At 44.2% G+C, this 19,820-nt stretch overlaps 3 protein-coding genes across 9 annotated transcripts in view; all 3 read right to left on the bottom strand.

The window, feature by feature from the left end:
• LOC148115957 (class I histocompatibility antigen, F10 alpha chain-like) overlaps nt 1–9,992 on the bottom strand; it is a 175,546-nt gene extending 165,554 nt beyond the window's left edge. Inside the window, exon 1 of the mRNA XM_087884565.1 lies at nt 9,900–9,992. The gene's annotated coding sequence lies outside the window, so the exon portion shown is untranslated. The remainder of the gene's footprint in view (nt 1–9,899) is intronic.
• Nucleotides 1–11,078, bottom strand: part of LOC132710161 (major histocompatibility complex class I-related protein 1-like) — a 28,722-nt gene extending 17,644 nt beyond the window's left edge. The window contains exons 1-2 of one of the 6 annotated variants that reach the window (XM_087884527.1): nt 10,172–11,078; nt 1,589–1,864 (exon numbers count right to left, since the gene is read on the bottom strand). In XM_087884527.1, the coding sequence (XP_087740653.1) occupies nt 1,589–1,864; nt 10,172–10,241 (346 nt within the window). In that variant the 5' untranslated portion in view covers nt 10,242–11,078. Of the gene's footprint in view, nt 1–1,588; nt 1,865–2,357; nt 2,575–9,899; nt 10,021–10,171 lie in introns of those variants that run through there. The other 5 variants (XM_087884528.1, XM_087884531.1, XM_087884532.1 and 2 more) reach the window with 5 other exon arrangements.
• Nucleotides 1–19,820, bottom strand: part of LOC148115956 (class I histocompatibility antigen, F10 alpha chain-like) — a 40,188-nt gene that overhangs the window by 6,468 nt on the left and 13,900 nt on the right. Inside the window, exons 4-5 of one of the 2 annotated variants that reach the window (XM_087884551.1) lie at nt 14,371–14,472; nt 14,038–14,070 (exon numbers count right to left, since the gene is read on the bottom strand). In XM_087884551.1, coding sequence (XP_087740677.1) covers nt 14,038–14,070; nt 14,371–14,472 — 135 coding nt within the window. Of the gene's footprint in view, nt 1–14,029; nt 14,071–14,370; nt 14,473–19,820 lie in introns of those variants that run through there. The other variant, XM_087884552.1, reaches the window with a different exon arrangement.

Below are 19,820 nucleotides of genomic sequence, written 5' to 3'. Positions count from 1 at the left end.
GAATTTGTAGCTGCAAAGAGGGACTGAGAATCTCATGGTCTCAAAGAGGATCTGGTTGATCTACACAAAAGCTTGCAGGGATCCCTGTGACCATAAATCTTTGTCTACTTTCACAAATAGCACTAAGTCACAAGGGCTGGTTCCCACTTTGGGCTAACCAGAAACAAACCATGGTTTAGTGCAAGTGGGAATGAAGCCTCAAAGGGCCACAAAGGAATATTTTTCTTAGCAACAGCAGCAAGTGGCCCAGTCTCATCTGGACACCCAAAGGGTTATTGACCTTGGAAAGGAGAGGAAGGAGCTGGGGAAGGTCCAGAGAAGGTGACTCAGGCGATGGGAGGGTGGAAGCAGCCTCCCTTTGAGGAAAAATTTGGACATTTGGGGCTGTTGAGCCTGGAAAGGAGGCTCCCCTCCACTCTGGCCGGTCTCTTTCCCCCTTTCTCCACCAGGGGGAGCCCTCTGGGTCCAACTCTGCTCCCCTGAGAGGCCAGCAGGGGGCCTGGAGGGATCTGGGGAGACCCTCAGGGATCAGGGGCAGAACTGGCTGAGCTCTGGGGTCTGCCTGGAGGTGGGGGGATGGGCAAGGAAAAAGGAGAAGAAAGTGGGGGGGGGGCGCTGCACCTCCCTGGAATGAAAGGGAAAATGGCTGATGTTTGTGGAGAAGCTTTTCCTCAGCCAAAAGCAGCCTCTCTTTACACACACATTTGCTTGCAGACCCTCCCCAAATAAGGTTCCTTGGAGGTGAATCTTGTCCCCCAAAGATGGCAGAAGGGGGGGGCTGCAGAAGAAAGAGTCTCCCCCCCTCCAGGGCAGCCCCACCAAGAGGGCAATGCAGGAGTTCAGCCTGAGGGACCAAGGATGGGAAGCCATGAAGGCTCTGAGAGACTCTGGAAGGGCCCCAAATGGAGGTTTCTTTCTTTTCTGTCTCTTCCCCATGAAGATTGGGAGGATCCTGGCCCTGAGATTCCCCCCCCCCACAAAAGCCCCCAGCCCCCCATTTGGTCCTCCCGGCCTCTCCTTCCAACTGGAGGGTGAGAAGAAGCTCCTGGCATTTGGGCCCCACTCGCCCCTCCAAAAAGGGGGAGAAGGAAAGGGATCTAGTCTCCCCAGGTGGATCTGCACTCGATCCCTCATTTCTCTGGGGTGGAAACAGACAGAAGGACGAGGACCTGCTTCTCCCAGGATCTAATTAGGATCCACCTGCCTGGTTTTTTTGGGGGGGGGGATCTGTAATTCCCTTCCTCCCCCACAGCAGGAGATCCACCAAGGCCAGAACCTCCATCTTTCATGGGGGGAGGGGAGATTTCGGTCTCTTTTTACCTCAGTTTATATCCATATCCATATCAACATTCAGAAAGACAGAAGGATAAATTTAAACATCTTTTTATTAACCGCACTTGGCAGAAAATGTCAGCTATGGAGGGAAGGAGAAATTTATATTGATTTACAAAAAAGAATAAACATATAAAAAAAGACTTTTTAAAAGGTGTGGAAGCAGCCTTTCCCTTTGAAGGGACCCATTTCTCCCCCCTCTGGTTCCTGGGGAGGGGATTATGGGGCCGGAGGAGCCACCTGACCCATCACTCACCTTCACTCTGATTGTAGCGAGTCCTCAGAGTCTCCAGGTTTCTTCTGAAGACCTCCTCAGTGTCACGTACTTCCTGGGTGTTTCTGTCCCAGTACTGGGGATTGTCCTTCCTCACCTTCGCCATCCAGGAGACTCGAGGCTTCATCTTCCGGCTGTTGCTGTCATAGGAACTGAAGATTTGATCATCCACAAACCCCACAGTGACAAAGTGGGGCAGCCCCTGACTGGGCTCCGAGATGCCGGTGGAGAAATACTTCAGGGAGTGGGAGGAGGCGCCTGGAAGGGAAGAGTTAGGTTTAGGTTTATTTGGATTTATATACTGCCCTACTCCCGAAGGACTCAGGGCGGTGAACAGCCAAAGATAGAACACATACAATATAAAATTTAAAAACAATTTAAAACACATTAAACAAATTTGGCCCATACTAATTAAAACACCCCCTTTTAAAAGCAAATTAAAATTAAGCAATGAAAAAGAGTTAGGCCAGCCCAGCTTATTGGAATACAAAGTCTTGAGGGCACGGCGGAAAGTGCGTAAATCCGGGATCCTTCGTATCTCCGGGGGGAGCTCGTTCCAAAGGGCAGGTGCCCCCACAGAGAAGGCTCTCCCCCTGGGGGCTGCCAGGCGACACTGTTTGACCGACGGCACTCTGAGGAGCTCCTCTCTGTGGGAGTGTACTGGCCGGTGAGAGGCTACCGGTGGCAGAAGGTGGTCTCCTAGGTACCCAGGTCCTAAGCCATGGAGCGCTCTAAAGGTGGTAACCAATACCTTGAAGGGGGCTTCAGTCAAGGACCCTGATCCCATGGAGGCTCCCATCTGAAGCTCTGGGGAGAAAGAAGGAAGAAGAAGACGAGGAGGAGAGTTGGGGGGCAGAGGAGGAAGGGGGGGAAGGAAGGGGGAGATGGTGGAAGAAGAGGCAGGAGGTGAACTAAGGGAGTGACTGAGAGGGAAAGAAGCAGCTTCTGGAGGGACTGAAGAAGGTGGGGAGGTGAGAGAGGAGTGGGAGGGAAGGGAGGAGCAATGAAGTGACTTAGCCCCCCAGATCTTCCCCCTGTTCCCCCCCCCCGTTCCTGGCTGGAAAATCCCCCCTCCCCTCCCAGAGTTCAGCCATCTGAGCAAGAATCGGTTTTGAACCCAGGGCTCAGAGGGGCTCCTCCTCCTTCCACAGAAAATCTCAGTCTGATTAAACCAAGATTTCTTCCTTTCAGCAACCCAATTAGGGCCCTCAAACTCTCCTTCAAGGACCTTTGCAATGCACCAGATTTCCTCTGAATCTCCCCCTTCACTTTCCCCAGAAGCTGCTCTGACCCTTCTCCTCCTCTGGGGTTGATCCTGCACTTCGTCAGCACAAAGAAAGGCAGAAATGCCCCTCAGCCACCTCGGGAAGGGATTGTGATCCTGGCTATCCAACTCTTCACATGATTGATTGATTGATTGATTGATTGATTGATTGATTGATTGATTATTTATTTATTTATTTATTTATTTATTTATTTATTTATTTATTTATTTATTTATTTATTTAATACTGCCCTTCTCCCGGAAGGACTCAGGGCGGTGTACAGCCAAAATAAAACACACAGATATAAAATTTAAAAAACAATTTAAGAAATATTAAATAATTTGGCCCATATCTAATTAAAATAAAACTACCCGTTTGGACATTTAAAATTAAAAGTTAACGATTAAAAATTTAAAAATTAGGCCAGCCCGGCTTGTTGGAATAAAAGCGTCTTGAGGGCCCGGCGGAAGGTGCGTAAGTCGGGAATCCTCTGCATTTCGGGGGGCAATTCATTCCAGAGGGCAGGAGCCCCCACAGAGAAGGCTCTTCCCCTGGGGTTTGCCAGCCGACATTGTTTGGCCGACGGCACCCGGAGGAGCCCCTCTCTGTGGGAATGAATTGGCCGGTGGGAGGCTATTGGTAGCAGAAGGTGGTCTTGTAAATACCCAGGTCCTAAGCCATGGAGTGCTCTGAAGGTGGTAACCAATACCTTGAATCGCACCCGGAGGACCACGGGAAGACAGTGCAGCTCGCGCAGGAGAGGTGTTACATGGGAGCGCCATGACGCTCCCATAATCACCCACGCGGCCGCATTCTGGACCAGTTGGAGCCTCCGGGTGCTCTTCAAGGGGAACCCCATGTAGAGAGCATTACAGTAGTCCAGGCGGGAAGTGACGAGGGCATGAGTGACCGTGAGTAGGGAGTCCCAATCCAGAAAGGGACGCAACTGGCGGATCAGGCGAACCTGATAAAAAGCCCCCCTGGCCACGGCCGTCATATGTTCTTCTAAGGACAGCCGTGCATACAGGAGGACACCTAAATTGCGAGCCCTCTCCGTGGGGGCCAACGACTCGCCCCCAATAGTCAGAGATGGCACCAACTGACTATATCGGGACGCCGGGAGCCACAGCCACTCAGTCTTGGACGGGTTGGGCTTGAGCGTGTTTCTCCCTATCCAGATCTGCACGGCCTCCAGACACCAGGACATCGCATTAAGGGCATTATTGGGGTGCTCCAGGGTGGAGATGTACAGGTGAGTGTCATCAGCGTACTGATGGAACTGCTTCCTGAAACCACGGATGATCTCACCCAGCGGCTTCACATAAATGTTGAACAGAAGGGGCGAGAGGACCGACCCTTGCGGCACCCCACACACAAGGCGCCTCGAGGTTGACCTCTGGCCCCCTGTCAACACAAACTGCAACCGGTCAGAGAGAAAGGAGGAGAACCACCACAACACGGTGCCTCCCACCCCTAACCCCTCTAACCGGCGAAGCATGATACCATGGTCGATGGTATCAAAAGCCGCTGAGAGATCTAATAGGACCAGGACAGAGGAAAACCCCCTGTCCCCAGCCCTCCAGAGATCATCAACCAATGCGACCAATGCCGTTTCTGTGCTGTACCCAGGTCTGAAACCCGACTGGAATGGATCAAGATAGACCACTTCATCCAGGTACTGGGGGAACTGTCGCGCCACCACATTCTCAACAACCTTCACCACAAAGTGGAAGTTGGAGACTGGACGATAATTCGCTAAAACAGCCAGGTCCAGGGAGGGCTTCTTGAGGAGGGGCCTCACCACCGCCTCTTTCAAGGCGGCGGGAAAGCAACCCTCGCTCAAAGAAGCGCTGATAATCCTCTGGAACCAGCCTCATGTAACCTCCCGAGAAGCCAGCACCAGCCAGGAGGGACACGGCTCCAATAGACATGTGGCCCCGCTAAGTCTACCCAGAATCCTGTCCACATCGTCGGGAGTCACCGGGTCAAACTCCTCCCAGATAACACTCTCAAGACCTTCCTCCATCACCCAGTCTGAACCTATCCCGTCAGAGTCCAAGCCTTCCTGAATTTGAGCGATTTTGTCATGCAGATACTGTACAAAATCCTCAGCTCTAGCCTCCAAGGGGTCTTCCCGCGCTCCCAGATGGATCAATGATCAATGACTCTCAAGGTAAAGGCCTAAATTAAGAGTTTCTCAGACTCCAACACTTGGACTTCAACTCCCAGAATTCTCCTCACCCCCAGAAAACCATTGGCCTCTCCACCCTGGCCCCAATCCCTGCCCCCAAGGAGGATGTTGGGAGCTTCTCCTGCCAACGCCCATATTTTGGGGAGGGGGCTCAGCTGGGGTCCTCTCCAGGGGTGAAATGCTCCCGGTTTGGACCGGATCGCCCGATAGCAATGGAGGCGGGTGGTTCAGAGAACCGGTAGCAAAAATTCCCACTGCCCCCCCCCATGCCCAGCTGAGCCGCACAATCATCAGAGGCATTTTTTTTACTTTTAAAAGCATTTTTTCTACAACTTCGGCCGAAAAAATGCTTTTAAAAGTAAAAAAAAAAAGCCTCTGATGATTGTGCGGCTCATCAAAGGCATTTAAAAGAAAAAAACCCTTGTTTTCTTTTAAATGCTCTGACGATCCCAGTTGAGTTCCCTGATCTGCAGAGGCTTTTTAAAAAAGCGTCTGCTGATCAGGGAACTCAGCTTGGATCCTCAGAGCCTTTTGAAAACAATTTTTTACAACCTCTTAGCCGAAGATAACAAATTTTAGATTTCACCCCTGGTCCTCTCCCTAAATTCAGTCTCTGTCTGGGGGGTCCTGTCATCTTTAAAGCCCCTCTGGGGAATCCAACATAAAAATACAAAATTCTGTCAGTTTCTATCATGCAAACTCCTGAATGAGGAGCATCAAAGTTTTTTCAGCCCTTTCTTGGAGGACAGGCTCAATTCACAAGACAGAAAACTTTCCGAACAATGACCAAAAAAAAAATCACATTAAGTCACCTTTTAGTTTCCATTGTCAAAATACAAACACGGTAGAGACTCTAAGGCTGCCCAATGAACAGAAAAACAACCGCTTCTAAGCAGGATAAAAGAATCAAAAGAAAATAAAATGAATAAAATGCTGCTGGGAAATACGTTAAACTGGAAAATCCCCAAGGCCCCTTTTTGGTGTCCATTCTGAAAGCTCTTCAGATCAGAAATTATTTCAGGGCACCAAAGATTTTGAAGATCATTTTCAGGATCGTTCATGGGACGTATTTGGGCAGAACCTGGGTCTGCATACAAAAGGGCAGAACCTCCAAAGCCCAGAGAAATAAATACAGGTAGTCCTCGACTTATGACCTTAATTGAGCCCACATTTTTTGTTGCTAAGTGAGACATTCGTGAAGTGAGTTTTGCTCCATTTTACAACTTTTCTTACCACAGTTGTTAAATGAATCATTGCAGTTGTTAAATTAATAACCGGGTTGTTAAGTGAATCTGTCTTCTCCATTGACTTTGCTTGTCAGAAAGTTGCAAAAGGGGATCAGGTGATACGGGGACACTGCAACCGTCATAAATAGGAATCAGTTGAGAATCCAGAAGTGGCGCAGCGTGACTGGCTGGAAAAATGCAGGGCTCCAACGAGCCTGGCAAAAACCAGCTAGACGAACCGACACCTGAGGGGTCTTCGGACTGAAACTGTCCTGTAGGGACAGTGAAGAAGGAGAGGCAGCTCAGTGTCTAAAGAAGGACAGGCAAGTTCCTTGGATAGCCCGAGAAACTCTCCGAGTCGGTGATGGGAGGCGGTGATCAGGGTGAATCGCCATGAAGCCTCTGGAGCAAGCGATGTGCAGGAGGGAAGATTTGGACAGAGTGTTGGTGTTGGGTGAGTGATTGGCCAACCCATAGACAATAAAAAGAAAATTCTAAATATTTTAAACTACTAAAATTACCCCGGTGTGGAAATAGCGGCTAAATAGCGACGGGGAGAGATGGCGGATGAAGAGAAAAAGTGAGAATGACAAGCGCGCCATAGAAGAACCCGACTAAAGAATTAAAAGTGATTGATAAATAGAAATGTAAATTTGGAACTTGGATTTAATTTGGATTGGATTACAAACTGATTGGTTGTATATAAAGGTGAAAGAAGAAGTGAAAAACTTTTTTTTCTCTTTTTTAACTTGGTAAAAACGGATGTGGATTACAAATAAAATGGCGATTTGTTAATTAGCTGAGTGGAACGGTGGATTATAGAGAGACATCTGTAGGAGAAAGAAGAGCATGAAACGGAATTGTCTGTTTTGAGAAAACCTTTGAAGAAGCGAGGAAAAAAAAATAAAACCTTGAACTTTTGAAACAATAACTGGCGAGAACTAAGGATGATATGTTTTGCCTATAAGAGGATAGACTTTGATGATTAAAAAAGAAGGACCGTAATGCGACTTAAAACTGGAATAATATCAACCCGGAAAGAATAAAATGGAACAGGAACTGATAAAGTCGATGTGTTTGGAAATGAAGGAAATGATTATAAATTTGCATGGAAATTCGAGGATGTAAAGACTGAGCTAGAATGCACTGAAGATGAAAAGGAAATGACTAATGAGAAACAAGAAGGAGAGAAGGATAATGAAGAAGACAAAGATAAAGAGACTGACTATGGAAAATTAAACAATTGTAATATTAGGTATGGACAAAAAGAAAAGAAACAAAGAAGGAAAAGAGGGTGGAATAGGAAAAATATAAAAAATTTAAATGATTACACTGGGATTTACAGTGGAAATATAAGAAAGAGGGAAAAGAGATGGAAAATAATAAGAAATAAGTATCATATGCTTAATAATATCGGAGGTCTATAGAATGATAGGTTTTAATAATATGACTAAACTTGCTGGGGGAAATGTAATAATTGGAATATTTCAAACTATATATCTGAAACAATCAAAAAGAGAAAAGAAGGCAAATTAAGAATATTTTAAGAACTAATTGGATTGGGTAAAATGAGAAATTATTAAGATGCGCTTTATAAATATATATTTGAATAAGTGGAAATATATTGTTAAGATAGGAAGATTGAATGTAAAATTGAATGAAATTGAAATTATAAAAATGATTTAAATGTTATACTTGCAAGAAGTAAAGCAGAAAAAATACATTGGTAAAAGTAAAAAAGATAAAGGATTAGAAGATTGAGTAAAGATTTGAAAAAAAAAAGGAATAAGATGAAATATACTGTTAATAATTAAAAGGACAAGGGATCGGGGCTGCCTGGCCTCCACGGTGGAAAATATTAAATTGAAAATGAATACAGCAATAGAGAGAGATGAAGGAGGGGAAGAGAGTTGGAAGGGAGGAGGAAGGAGAGAGAGGGATGGAAGAGTAGGGAGGAAGGAAGGGAAGGGAAATTAGAGTAGGAGAAAAGGTAAGACGGGGGAAGAGAGAAGGAGAAGGGAAGGGGAAGTAGAGAAGAGAAGAAGGAGGTGGGGAAAGAAAGTAGGAAGAGATAGGGAAGAGGGAGAGGGTAGGTTTGAGGAGAAAGATTGCTGTGCAATAAAAAAGATGAAGTGGAAGAAAGGCAACTCCGACAAACAAATATAAATATATTAAGATAAAGAATGAACTGTTTAAGAATAAAAGAGAATAAATATGAATAAATAGTAAAGTTAGAATCTAGGGACAAATGAAGATGGTGTTTATGTACGCAAATATAGAAATATTGGGATATGTTTAAAAAAAAAGAAAAGGGAAAAACGATTTTGGCAAAAATTGTAATTGAGTAAAATGTATTTGAATTAGATTAATTGTATAAGATAAGAAACGGTCAACACTCTGTTCAAAAAAAAAATTGGGGTGAATGTGGGAGAGGAGAAAAAACCAATATAACTTGTTTAAAAAATAATAAATAAATATGAATCAGTTGCCAAAAGCATCAAAATCTCGGTCACGTAACCATGAGGACAGTAAAATGGTCATAAGTGTGAAAAATGGTCATGCTGTCACTTTTTTCAATGACATTGCAACTTTGAATGGTCACTAAATAAACTGTTGTAAGTTGAGGACTACCTGTGCTCCTACTGCCCATTCCCTCCAGTATGGTCTCCCAGGCCTTCCCAGTCCAAGGCAAAGGCCTGGGCCTCCTTCTTCCTGCTCCTCCCCACAATCCCAGTGGCTTCTCAAGAGCTTTTGGGGAGAGGGAGCCCCAGATCCAATTCTAGCTCTTGGGAGATTTCAGATTCCAAAGGGATCAAAGCTTTTCTCCAACAGAAGGAGGGGGGGATCGGACTCTCCATGATCCAGAACCTGCTTCTTTCCCTTGTGGGGCTGAGGAGAAATGTGTGAATCTAACGCAGGTGGGACATCCTCACAGTCATGAATCCTCCTCAAGTCAGGACTGTCTGTGTCCAAGCAAGCCGTTCATTATTTCATGGTCAGCATCCAGAGTTGCTTCTCTTCTTCTGCCTCCAACCCAGCCTATTTAATGGTTAAGATCCTGACGGTTTTTCTTTCTGCCTTTGGAAAAGATGCTTCAGTGATAGTTTCTCTCAGCGATCAGCTAGGAACTTCCGAAGGCCCCTTCCTGACTACTAAGGAATAATAACATCATAATATTACATTTTAAATATTCTTAATTTTGCAAATTTTCCCACTTTGGTGGCTTCTGGAATGGAAGAAGGATCACCTGAGGAGGCAAATCCCTGCCTGTCCCAGAAAGGAAAATTTGGGGGATCTTGGGGTTTAGGATGCGGTGGGAGGGGGAGGGGGAGCCAGGAGAAAGTGAAAAGGAAGAAAGGCGAATCTTGAGGAAGGTTATTGAAGGAGCCTTTCTCTCTCCAGACTCTCATCCTGCTGCATTCACACGGCAGCCTTATCCCGGTCGCTCCTTTGCACCAGTCTCCGCCTCTGCCAATGCAGGGAACCGAGAATCAAGCCGGGTCCTCCCAGCACCAGAAGCCACAAAGAGCCACAGATCACCGCCAAAGGCAGGAAAGAGGATCCAGGCGGAGGGAGTTGGGCGGAGGCAGCCAGGAAGTTTGTGAACTGACCTGATCACGTGCAAACGCCGCTTTCCAACAATCTTCATTTTGGAAGGGAGAGAAAGAATTGAGCTTCGGGGTGCCCAGGTAGACTTGACTGACATCTGGAGGGTCCACCCTTGTCTTGTTCCCAAAGGGGCTCTCCTGGAGGGGGGCAACGTCGGAGCCTAATCCCAGAGGATTCTCCTTTTGGGAATAAATATTTTGGGGGGGAGGAGAGAGAGAAATTCCCTGGCAGATAAAAAGGGAGAAACCCCCCCAAGGCCCCCAAAGGGACTCACCGAAGCAGCTCTCTCGTAGGGCGACCGCCACCAACACCAGGAGCAGGAAGGGCGCAGAGCGCAGAGCCATCCTGGCCGCGATCCTCAACCTCCGCTCCGCTCTCCTGAAGTCGCAAGCAAACCGAGAGGGGCTCCGGGTGGTCAACAGTGCAACAATCCAGAGCCCGCTGGCGATTGGGCGAACTCAACCAGTAGAAAAAAAATAACCCCATGTTCGTCACTGTTGCTAGGCAGAGGTCCAGGCGCAACCGGCGAGAGAGACGTGGAGAGGAAAGCGAAAGTTCCATCAGGAAATCCCCTTCCAGGGATTCCGCCTCTTGGGGGAGGGGCGGAACTGCGGGACTGGGAAAAGTGGGAGGTGTTTCAGGGCCTGGGGGGAGGGGCGCAGGCAAAGGGGAGGGGAGACCCCGCACAGCCCCTCCCAGCCGGGGATCAGGGGGAGCTGCCAAAAAAGCCAAGGCCGTCTTGGGCTGCATCAACAGAGGGAGAAGATCAAGATCAGGAGAAGCCATAATGTCGGTTTATATTGCACAAGTGAAGCCACCCTTGGAATTCTGGGTACAACTCTGGGGACCACGATAGAAAAAAAGACGCCGAGACCCTAGAAAGTGTGCAGAGAAGAGCAACAAAAGATCATAAAGGATCCTGAGGCCAAATCTTATATGGGGAAGAGACTGAAGGAGGGATGGGTCTCTAGCCTCTGGCAGAGAAGAATCGGGGAGGGGGGACCCATGATACCTGCCTTCCAGTACTTAGGGGGGGCTGCCACAAAGGATCGGCTTCTTCTCCAAAGCTCCAGAGGGCAGGAGAAAAGAAAAAGGGGTGGAAGCTTCTTAAAGAGAGATCCAACCTAGAAGTAAGGAGAAACTTTCTAAAACCTTTGAATTGATATGCTCAAATAGGGATTGAATTCTCACCAAATGCTTTAAAGCAGCCGTCTCCAACCTTCTGGCTTCCCTGGGCAGCACTGAGTGAAAAGGGATTGTCATGGACTGCATATAAATTAGATAATATCGTCCGTAAACCCTTCTATTGTTTTTTTACATTGTTTATTATAACATTAAAAGTTTTGTGGGTTACATGATTAGCTGCCCAAGGCTGAATGTGACTCTTGTGTTGCAGGTGGAAACTGTCCCCTTTTTAGGCTGTCAAAGATGGGAGCTCTTGAGGGCATCTGGGGAGCCCAAAAGGAATTGGAGTGAAAGACCCCCCCTTTTCACTCCTCTCCCAGAAAGCATCCGCTATACAGGTAGTCCTCGACTTGCAACAGTTCATTTATTGACCTTTCAAAGTTATAGTACTGAAAAAAGGAGATATGACCATGGTTCACACTTATGACCGTTTCTGCATCTTCGTGGCTCATATGATTTACATTCGGACGCTTGGCAACTGCCTCATACTTATGACGGTTGCAGAGTCCCAGGATCATGTGGTCCCCTTTTGACAAACAAAGTCAATGGGGAAGCCAGACTCGATAACTGTCTGGTCGTAAAAATGGTCGTAAAACGGGGTAAAACTCAATAAATTTTAGGGTCAATTGTGGTCGTAAGTTGAAGACTTTCTGTAATATGGGGGACATCTTTCCCATCCATCAGGGGTCTCCCCACTCTTGGGCCACTGCATCCTATTGGGCAGCTGAGGAGTCCAGAGAGGATCTCCCAGAAGCAGGAGAAGCTGCCCTTCTGCCAGGGAATCAGGACGGCTCTGGCTGGGCATTGAACTCCTGTCTCCCGAAGGGCCACTGGGTGAGGCTCAGAGACCAGCCACTTGGCCAACAGCCTGAGGCAAGAGAAACATCTGGACACAGGAGCAAAATGGCTGCCTCCTCCCCAAGGAGCCCCCCCAGTTTTTGCCTTGGTTCCTCCCCTTCCTGCCACTCAAAGGGAACTCAGGGTCTCCGAACAGCCAGGAGGGGAAAATCCTTGTTATTCCCAACTTCCAATAATAGGAAGCAACTCAGGTAAGAAGAAGGCAAAACCATTTATTTTCAGCAAACTATTTTCGTATTCTTATGATATGTGTGCAACAGTTAGGGGGAAAGGAGCCTGGCCAAACTGTGGATCTCCTGTTCCACTTTTCTTAGAATTGACCATTTTATTGTATTTTATGCAAAAGATTAAAATCCAAAAGAAAAGGATTGAACAGAGACAGAACAAAACTAAACAAAAACATTGAAAAAAATTAATGAAAAAACAGGAAAAGTCATATTATGCCCTCCCCAGTTGAACGCTGAGAAATCAATTTCCCCCTTGCAAAAGAGGTCCAAAATTTATAATCTTGTAGATCTATTTGCAGCCTAACTGACCTGTCGTAGATCCTGTAAATTGGAGAGCATTCTTTTTTCAGTTATCTCCCAAAATAATTTATCGCCTTTCGAAGACATGAAAAACACTTTTGGTTTTCTACTCAAAGACAAGAGAAGCAGATAAGCAGAGGGAAAGGATTTTTTCCTCCAGAGTTAAAAAAGGGGAAATTTTTCCATAAAAATTCAGAGTTAAATATTGAGACACTTAAAAAAAGAAAGAAAAAAGATAGAAAGAGCAAGATTTATAGTATAATCCTGTGTACATATAAACATAAAATCCATTGCAACTTTCTTACGAATAAACAAATAATAATTTAAACTTAATGGTAAACAATGAAAGAGGAGGGGAAAAAAGTTGTAAAAGTCCAGGTTATAAAATAGGTCAGAAGTGAACTAGTCATAAATCAAGAGATTGTAAAGCTTCAGGAGTGCAATTAAAACCCAGGTGTGCTTAAGAAAGCTGAGCAGCTGAAGGGAAAGGATGGCAAGAGATCCAGCCCCCTCTCTTCTCTGTCTGTGCATGATTGTCCGAAGGTCATCTTGGGTTGTTCCTAGTCTCCCCTTTAAAAAACAGGGAGCAAAGCCGCCAAGCCGTTCTGTGAGCTTGTTTGTTTTCTTGCAGATGTTTCATTACCATAACTAGGTAACATCCTCAGTGCTAGTCAAGCAAGCTCAGAGAGCACCAAGGACCCCTCTCGCAAGACCATAATCCTGGGGAACTCCACTGCCAACCCCAAATAATCTACAGCACTCAGGTAGGGAGGCTGGTACAGTAGGAACAAGCCCAACTGATTTCATGAACTTAGCTCCAAAACAGGGAGTAACAACCAAAAATTTGGGGCACAAGGCCCCTTGAAAGCCAAAGAAGATTCTCAGAGGACCACTTGCTATCCCACCTGGGCTGCGTCCTGGGGTATCAGCTGGTGCCAAACCTAAACCCAGCTGGACATGTCTCTGAGAGGAGAACATCCTCCTTTCCAGATTCAGCCAGTCTCAGCTATCTCACCAGAAGAGTCTCCGACCACTGGGGATCACGGCATTGTGGAGGTTTTCCTATTTCCCTAAGGAGTGAAGGGCTCTTTCCTCCAAAGGGGGCCAGGCTCCACCACGCAGACTGTGGGCTGCCTTCCCTGCCTGAATGAAAGTGCCTGGAAATCCAACAGGGAGAGTTTCCCTTCTCCTCTGCAGGAACAAACCAGTGCAAGTAAATTGAATTTTGTAAGTTCCTCCTACTTGGAAAACAGCAGCTTCTCACTCAGAGGAAATATTTCACCCACATGGATCTTCTCATCCTCTTGAGGGTTTCTTGTCCTAGATCTTCACTCCCAAGAACAGCCTGGCTGTTATGAAAAGGGGGCCTCCTTCCCCAGCTTAGTTCTTAGGAGGAAATAGCACAACTGCAGCTTCATGAGTTTCTTTTGTTTTTAAATACACACACACACACACACACACACACACACACACACACACACACACACACACACAAACAATCCTCAAGTGATGATGCCTCTGAAGCCTGTTCTAAGTTGGAAATTACATGGAAAGAGGACAATTCACTCACTTGGTGCTGCATTGTAGTCATCTTGACGTCTTTCTGCAAAGATAAAAATCAGTGAAAGTTCAACAGAATCCACGAGAGATCACCCAATTTCTCCCTCTGTAGGAGGAAGAACCCCAGGAGATATTTCACAGACACTTTTTCCCATTTATAAAAAGAGAAAGATCTTCAAAATACAAATGACTGGAGTCCCAGCAAGAGGCTGAGATCTCAGATGCTCCCCAAGAGGGCTGAGAAAACAGAAGGAAGCCCAGAAGAAGCTCCCCAAAGGGAGAGATTTAGGGGGGAATCTCCCCATCTTCCTTCCATCACCCCTCCCCCCCAAAAGATACTTACTGAAGAATACCAGGAGGATCCCAGCAATCACACCCACCAGGACAAGAGCAGCCACAACGCAGCCGATGATGAGCCCGAGATTGGATTTTGAATTGGTTGGTTCTAAATTGGGAGAAAGAGCAGATCGTTGACAGAGAACCCCAAACAATCCTCCCAATCACAGAAGAGACCTAAAGAAGTGAAAGCTGGAATTTCCCCAAATTCAAAACTCCATGGGCTCATTTTTCTGTCCTTCTCAAGGTAAGATGAAGGCGCCTTGCTAACCGTTGTTAGAGGACGTGTCCTCATGACGCTGCCTCCTTCTCACCCCAGCCCAGCATGAAGGCAACTGAATTCATCTTTGGCTTTTCCACTCAAAAACAGCCGTTTGCCACCTTGTGACTCTTTGCAGGTTACAAAACAAAAACTTCACCAACACAATAATATAAACAAAATTTGTTAAAACAAAAACATTTTTGTTGTTTTTATAGGCTGCTCCAATAAGCCATGATTCTGAGTGGAAATGGGCAGCTCTGTATGCTTTTTTCTTCAGTTTGAGTGTTTGCATTTTATTATTTAAAGTAAAATAGTTCATATCTCCTAGACTTTTTTTTTAAATGTACACTTTCATTTTCCTTGGCCAGTCCAGGAATAACAAAAAATTATAATTTGTGCTTCCAGAACTTTAGCATGAAAAATGGAATATGGTTATAAGCAGGTTCTGGATGGTCCCACAAATGGCAGAAATAGAATAACGGAGTCACAGAGTTGGAAGGGACCTTGGAGGTCTTCCAGTCCAACCCCCTGCTCATTCCAGAGGCCCCAGACAAGTGGCTCTCCAGTCTCTTCTGAAACGTTTCTGGTGATGGAGCAGCCACAACTTCTGAAGGAAAGTCATTCCACTGATGAACTGTTCTCCCTGTCAGGAAATTTCTCCTCAGTTCTAGGTTGCTTCTCTCCTTGTTTAGTTTCCACCCACTGCTTCTTGTCCTGCCCTCAGGGGCTTTGGAGAATAGCTTTGTCAGATGTAAATGCCTTATTCTCCAATGTGTAAATAATGTATATATGGAACATCAGAGGTTAACTTATTCTTTGGACTTTAATGTATTCATAACTTACCACTCCCATTCCTAGCTCCACCCCTTGTATATATAAGGAGCCACCCTCACCATTCTCGTCGCTTCTACCTTGAATATTCAGTGAATATAGAATGCCTATCATAATTAAAAAGAAATATATTTAAAGCTTTAACTTCTATTATCTTTATTGAGTCTGATCCTGAAAATATTGCAACAAGCTGGTAGCAGAGGATGGTTAATTGACTCAATAAGTAATTAAAAATGTCCAAGAAAGATAGGCCCAACACCAGGGCCTACAGCAAAGAAATAGAAACTGATCAAGAGATGATCAACGAATCCACCAATGCGATTTCGAGAGAATCCGAAGAATACACCACTGAAGAAGAAGAACTAATGAGTGAAAATAATGACCAGAAAGAAATCGAAATAGAAAATAACGAACTCAGGTCAGAGATATTAAAGATACTAAAAAGCCAAAAGAATGATGAAAGTCTCATCGCGGACCTCCAGGAGATGCTGAAGAACAGCGGAGCAGCGAGAGAGAAAAACGTCATTAAAGAAAAACCCAAAGATCAAAAAATCGTAAGTGAGATGACTACTGAGAAAATAGTTGTTAAAAAGAAAAGATGTGATCCCGCGCGAAATTTTGAATGGCAGCCATCTTGGTTTCAACGAACTTCAAAAGAGAATGGAGCAGAGCCAATCAAAACGCTCAGTTCAAAATTTCTGGCGCGAAAAACACTATCAGACGAAGAAAGTGAGAAAGAAGTCTCAAACTCTTCAGATGATCCAAAATCAGAAAGTGAAGACGATTTAACAAAATCTCAAGTAAAATCAGCAATGAAAACGCTTTTTGCTGCTTTTGGGCCAAGACTGAAAATTACCAAGACATCTACGAAGAACCAAGAAATCAAACCGGCGACTCAAGACCTGCACGCTCCCATCCTGACTTCGAAAGCGACGACGCCCGAGCCCAGAGAGCCATGCCGATTTCGCCCTACACCACAGACAAAATCGAATACCAACGCACACAAAAAGAAGAAAAGAACCGTCACCACCACCAGAACCCCAAAAACCGAGCCAGAGACCGACTCATCTGAGGAGGAGCGGATCGAGAGAGCTGAAAGGGAGAGAACCTTCCACGACGCCACCAAAGAAGAAATGAACAACGCGCATGTGCGAAACTACGTAGACGACCCAGAAGGACTTGAACTGGCCAGAGAACCGCGCAGACTCATTGCAAGCATCCCAATGCCGTTCTGTAATTTCCTGCACTTGAGAGATCACGGACTGCCCCAGGTTGTAAGTAATGGACAGAATAATGTAGGTAACTTACCCAGTGACTTCCCAAAACTTAGAATTGATGGCATTAATTTACAAGAGTGGTATCAACAGCTTCAGGTTATTTTCATGAAAGAAAATTTACTATTCTTTATAACTAGCCCTCCAAGAAGACCTTGGACTTTAAAAATAGATTGTTTACATCATAGAGCATTTTTCATAATAATATCTAGCGTGTCTCCTGCAATGTATCATAGCATCAAACCAAACCTAACTGTATCAGAAATAATTCAATGCATGTTTAATCTATTTCACAGCGATAGCGTAGCTACAACCACAAGAATGTCTAAGGATTTCTTTTCCTCTAGAGTAAAACCAGGGGTTTCTATAAGTGAGCATTTGATAAATCTAAACAAAATAAGAGCTGAGCTACAATTGAGGGGGGAAGTGATTTCAGATCAAACAATGAAAAGTGTTATTATCAATTCACTTGATCCATCATGGGATAGCTTTATGTCACACTTAGATACCATTAATTTGGGATATTTATCCATAGAAAGTCTATCTAACAAATTGATAGCAGAAGACAATTCAAGAAAAAATCGATCCAGTAACCAAACAGACCACAAACCTTTTAGGAAAGTAGTCTTTCAAGATAAACATAATGAGGCCTTTAGATGCTACAATTGTGGATCCAGGGAACATAGTAGAAGAAACTGCCCCAAAGTCTCAAGAGAGAGACATAGACCAGAATATAGGAGCAAATATAATTACAGACAATCTTCCACAGATAGACACAAATATAGAAGCCCACCAAATTACAAAGAAGGTAGAGGGGGTAGAGAAAATTCAAAAGAGAGGAAATCTGGGTCACTGAATGGGCTAAATAAACAAGACAGCACCAGAACACAGCAGGATGAGAATAACAATTGGCTTATTGATTCTGGTGCAACAAATCACACCACCAACAACAAAAGTATATTATCTTCATTTATAGAAGATAAGTTTGTGATAAAGGTAGCTAATCAAGAAAAGGTTCAAGTACTAGGCAAAGGAAATGTGACCTTGCCTGGTCTAGGGAAAATAGAGGGGGTATTATTAATCCCAGAAATACCTCACAACATACTAAGTGCCATAAAATTAAGCAGAGAATCTGATATCAATATAGTTTTCTCAAAGGGGAAAGCAACTATAGAAAAGAACAAAACAAATGTAGGTACTGTAATGATAAAAGGAGGTCTACCCTATCTGATAACTAAAGAAAGATGTTTACATAACATTGATTCAAATATGGAAGATTGTATTGAAGCAGATGATGAAAATGTCAGTAACAGTGACAATGATGAGTGTAGAATAACTCATGATCACAAAAACACATACAAGGAAAAGAAACCAAAAATAGGTAAACCAATTCATGATGAGTGTGCTCACATCTTACACAGGAAGTTAGGACATGCAAGCTTTCCTGTAGTACAAAAAATGACTGAACACGCAGAAGGTGTCAAAATAAAAAATTGTGAAAATTATTTGGAATGCTCAGTATGTAAGTCCACCAAACTAAAAACCAGTCCCAGACCAAAAAAATCTAACAGATCAACTAACAATATTTTTGATTTGGTACATATGGACTTAGTTGGTCCATTAAGTCCCTCAATTACCTATAGAAAACGTTACTTCCTAACAATAGTGGATGACTACAGCCGATATGGTTTTGTTTACACATTAAAGCACAAGGATGAAACATTTCAGAAATTTAAGGAATTCTACAAACGTATAGAAACACAACATAATATCAGAATAAAGCAAATTATGACAGATAGGGGATGTGAGTTCATGTCTAAAGAATTCTCCCAATGGTTAAAGGATAGAGGAATGTTACATTTCACGTCCAATCCTTTTTCTGCATTTCAAAATGGAGTTGCAGAGAGGAAAAATTCCACACTACAAACCATGATTAGGTGCACATTAGAGGATGCTGGTTTAGGCAAACAATTTTGGTCAGAGGCATTACATTATTCGAATTACACTCAAAATAGAACCTGGTCCAGTATTGTGAATAAGACACCATATGAGGTGATGTACAATAGAAAACCCAAATTATCACACATGCACATATTTGGAGTCACTGCAGACGTACACATACCTAAACAATTGAGGAGAAAGGGAGAAAACGTATCCAGGAGATTAAGATTCATGGGATACGAAACTGGAACCAAAGGGTACAGATTTATTGATAGTAATAACAAATTTATAGTATCCAGAACAGCTGTGTTCCATGAACAGGCCAATTGGTCAAAATTGCACCTTAATGAAATATTTCCTAATAAATGTAAAGATACGATATCTTGCGAGGAAGGAACAACAGAAAATCAAAATATTAACAAAAGTAAGAACAAAACCAAAACTTGGACTAATAGTCAGCATAAAATAAAGACAGACACATTAACAAAAAAGGAAGCTAGATATTTGCATGATAACCATAGCAAGCCTGAAAGAACTATTAGAAACAATAGAAACCAAATACCAAATAAATACAAAGATTACATAATGCATATGAATGGAGAACAAATAACACCTAATACATATGAAGAAGTATTGAAACTTCCACATGAAGAAAGAGAAAAATGGGAACTAGCTATGGAAAAAGAGATGGAAAGTTTACAAGGATTAAATGTATTCACACCTGCGATCGCACCTAAGGATAAAACAATTATAGGTACCAGGTGGATTTATAAAATTAAGAACTTAGAAGGAGGCAATACCTTATACAAGGCTAGACTAGTTGCACAAGGCTATGCACAAAAATATCCAGAAGACTATACTGATACATATTCACCCACAGTGAGAACAGAGAGTGTCAAAACAGCCCTTGTAGTAGCATCTGCACTCAATCTGGACGTATTCCAATATGACATACAGACCGCATACTTACATGCAAAATTAGATAAGGAAATATATGTAAGAGCACCACACAGTCAATACACTAATAAGAACGAAATTTGGTTATTAAATAAGAGTCTGTACGGATTAAAGCAATCCGGCAAAAGATGGTACGATTGCTTGGTAAAAGTACTTAAGACCATGGATTTCAACGCCACCACTGCTGATAAC

This window comes from Pantherophis guttatus, chromosome 2, assembly GCF_059756535.1.
Source record: "Pantherophis guttatus breed Tessera chromosome 2, ASM5975653v1, whole genome shotgun sequence".
NCBI classification, from domain to species: Eukaryota; Metazoa; Chordata; class Lepidosauria; order Squamata; family Colubridae; genus Pantherophis; species Pantherophis guttatus.
Note: the sequence above shows the minus strand (reverse complement) of the source record. Positions and strands in the feature narration are given on the sequence as shown.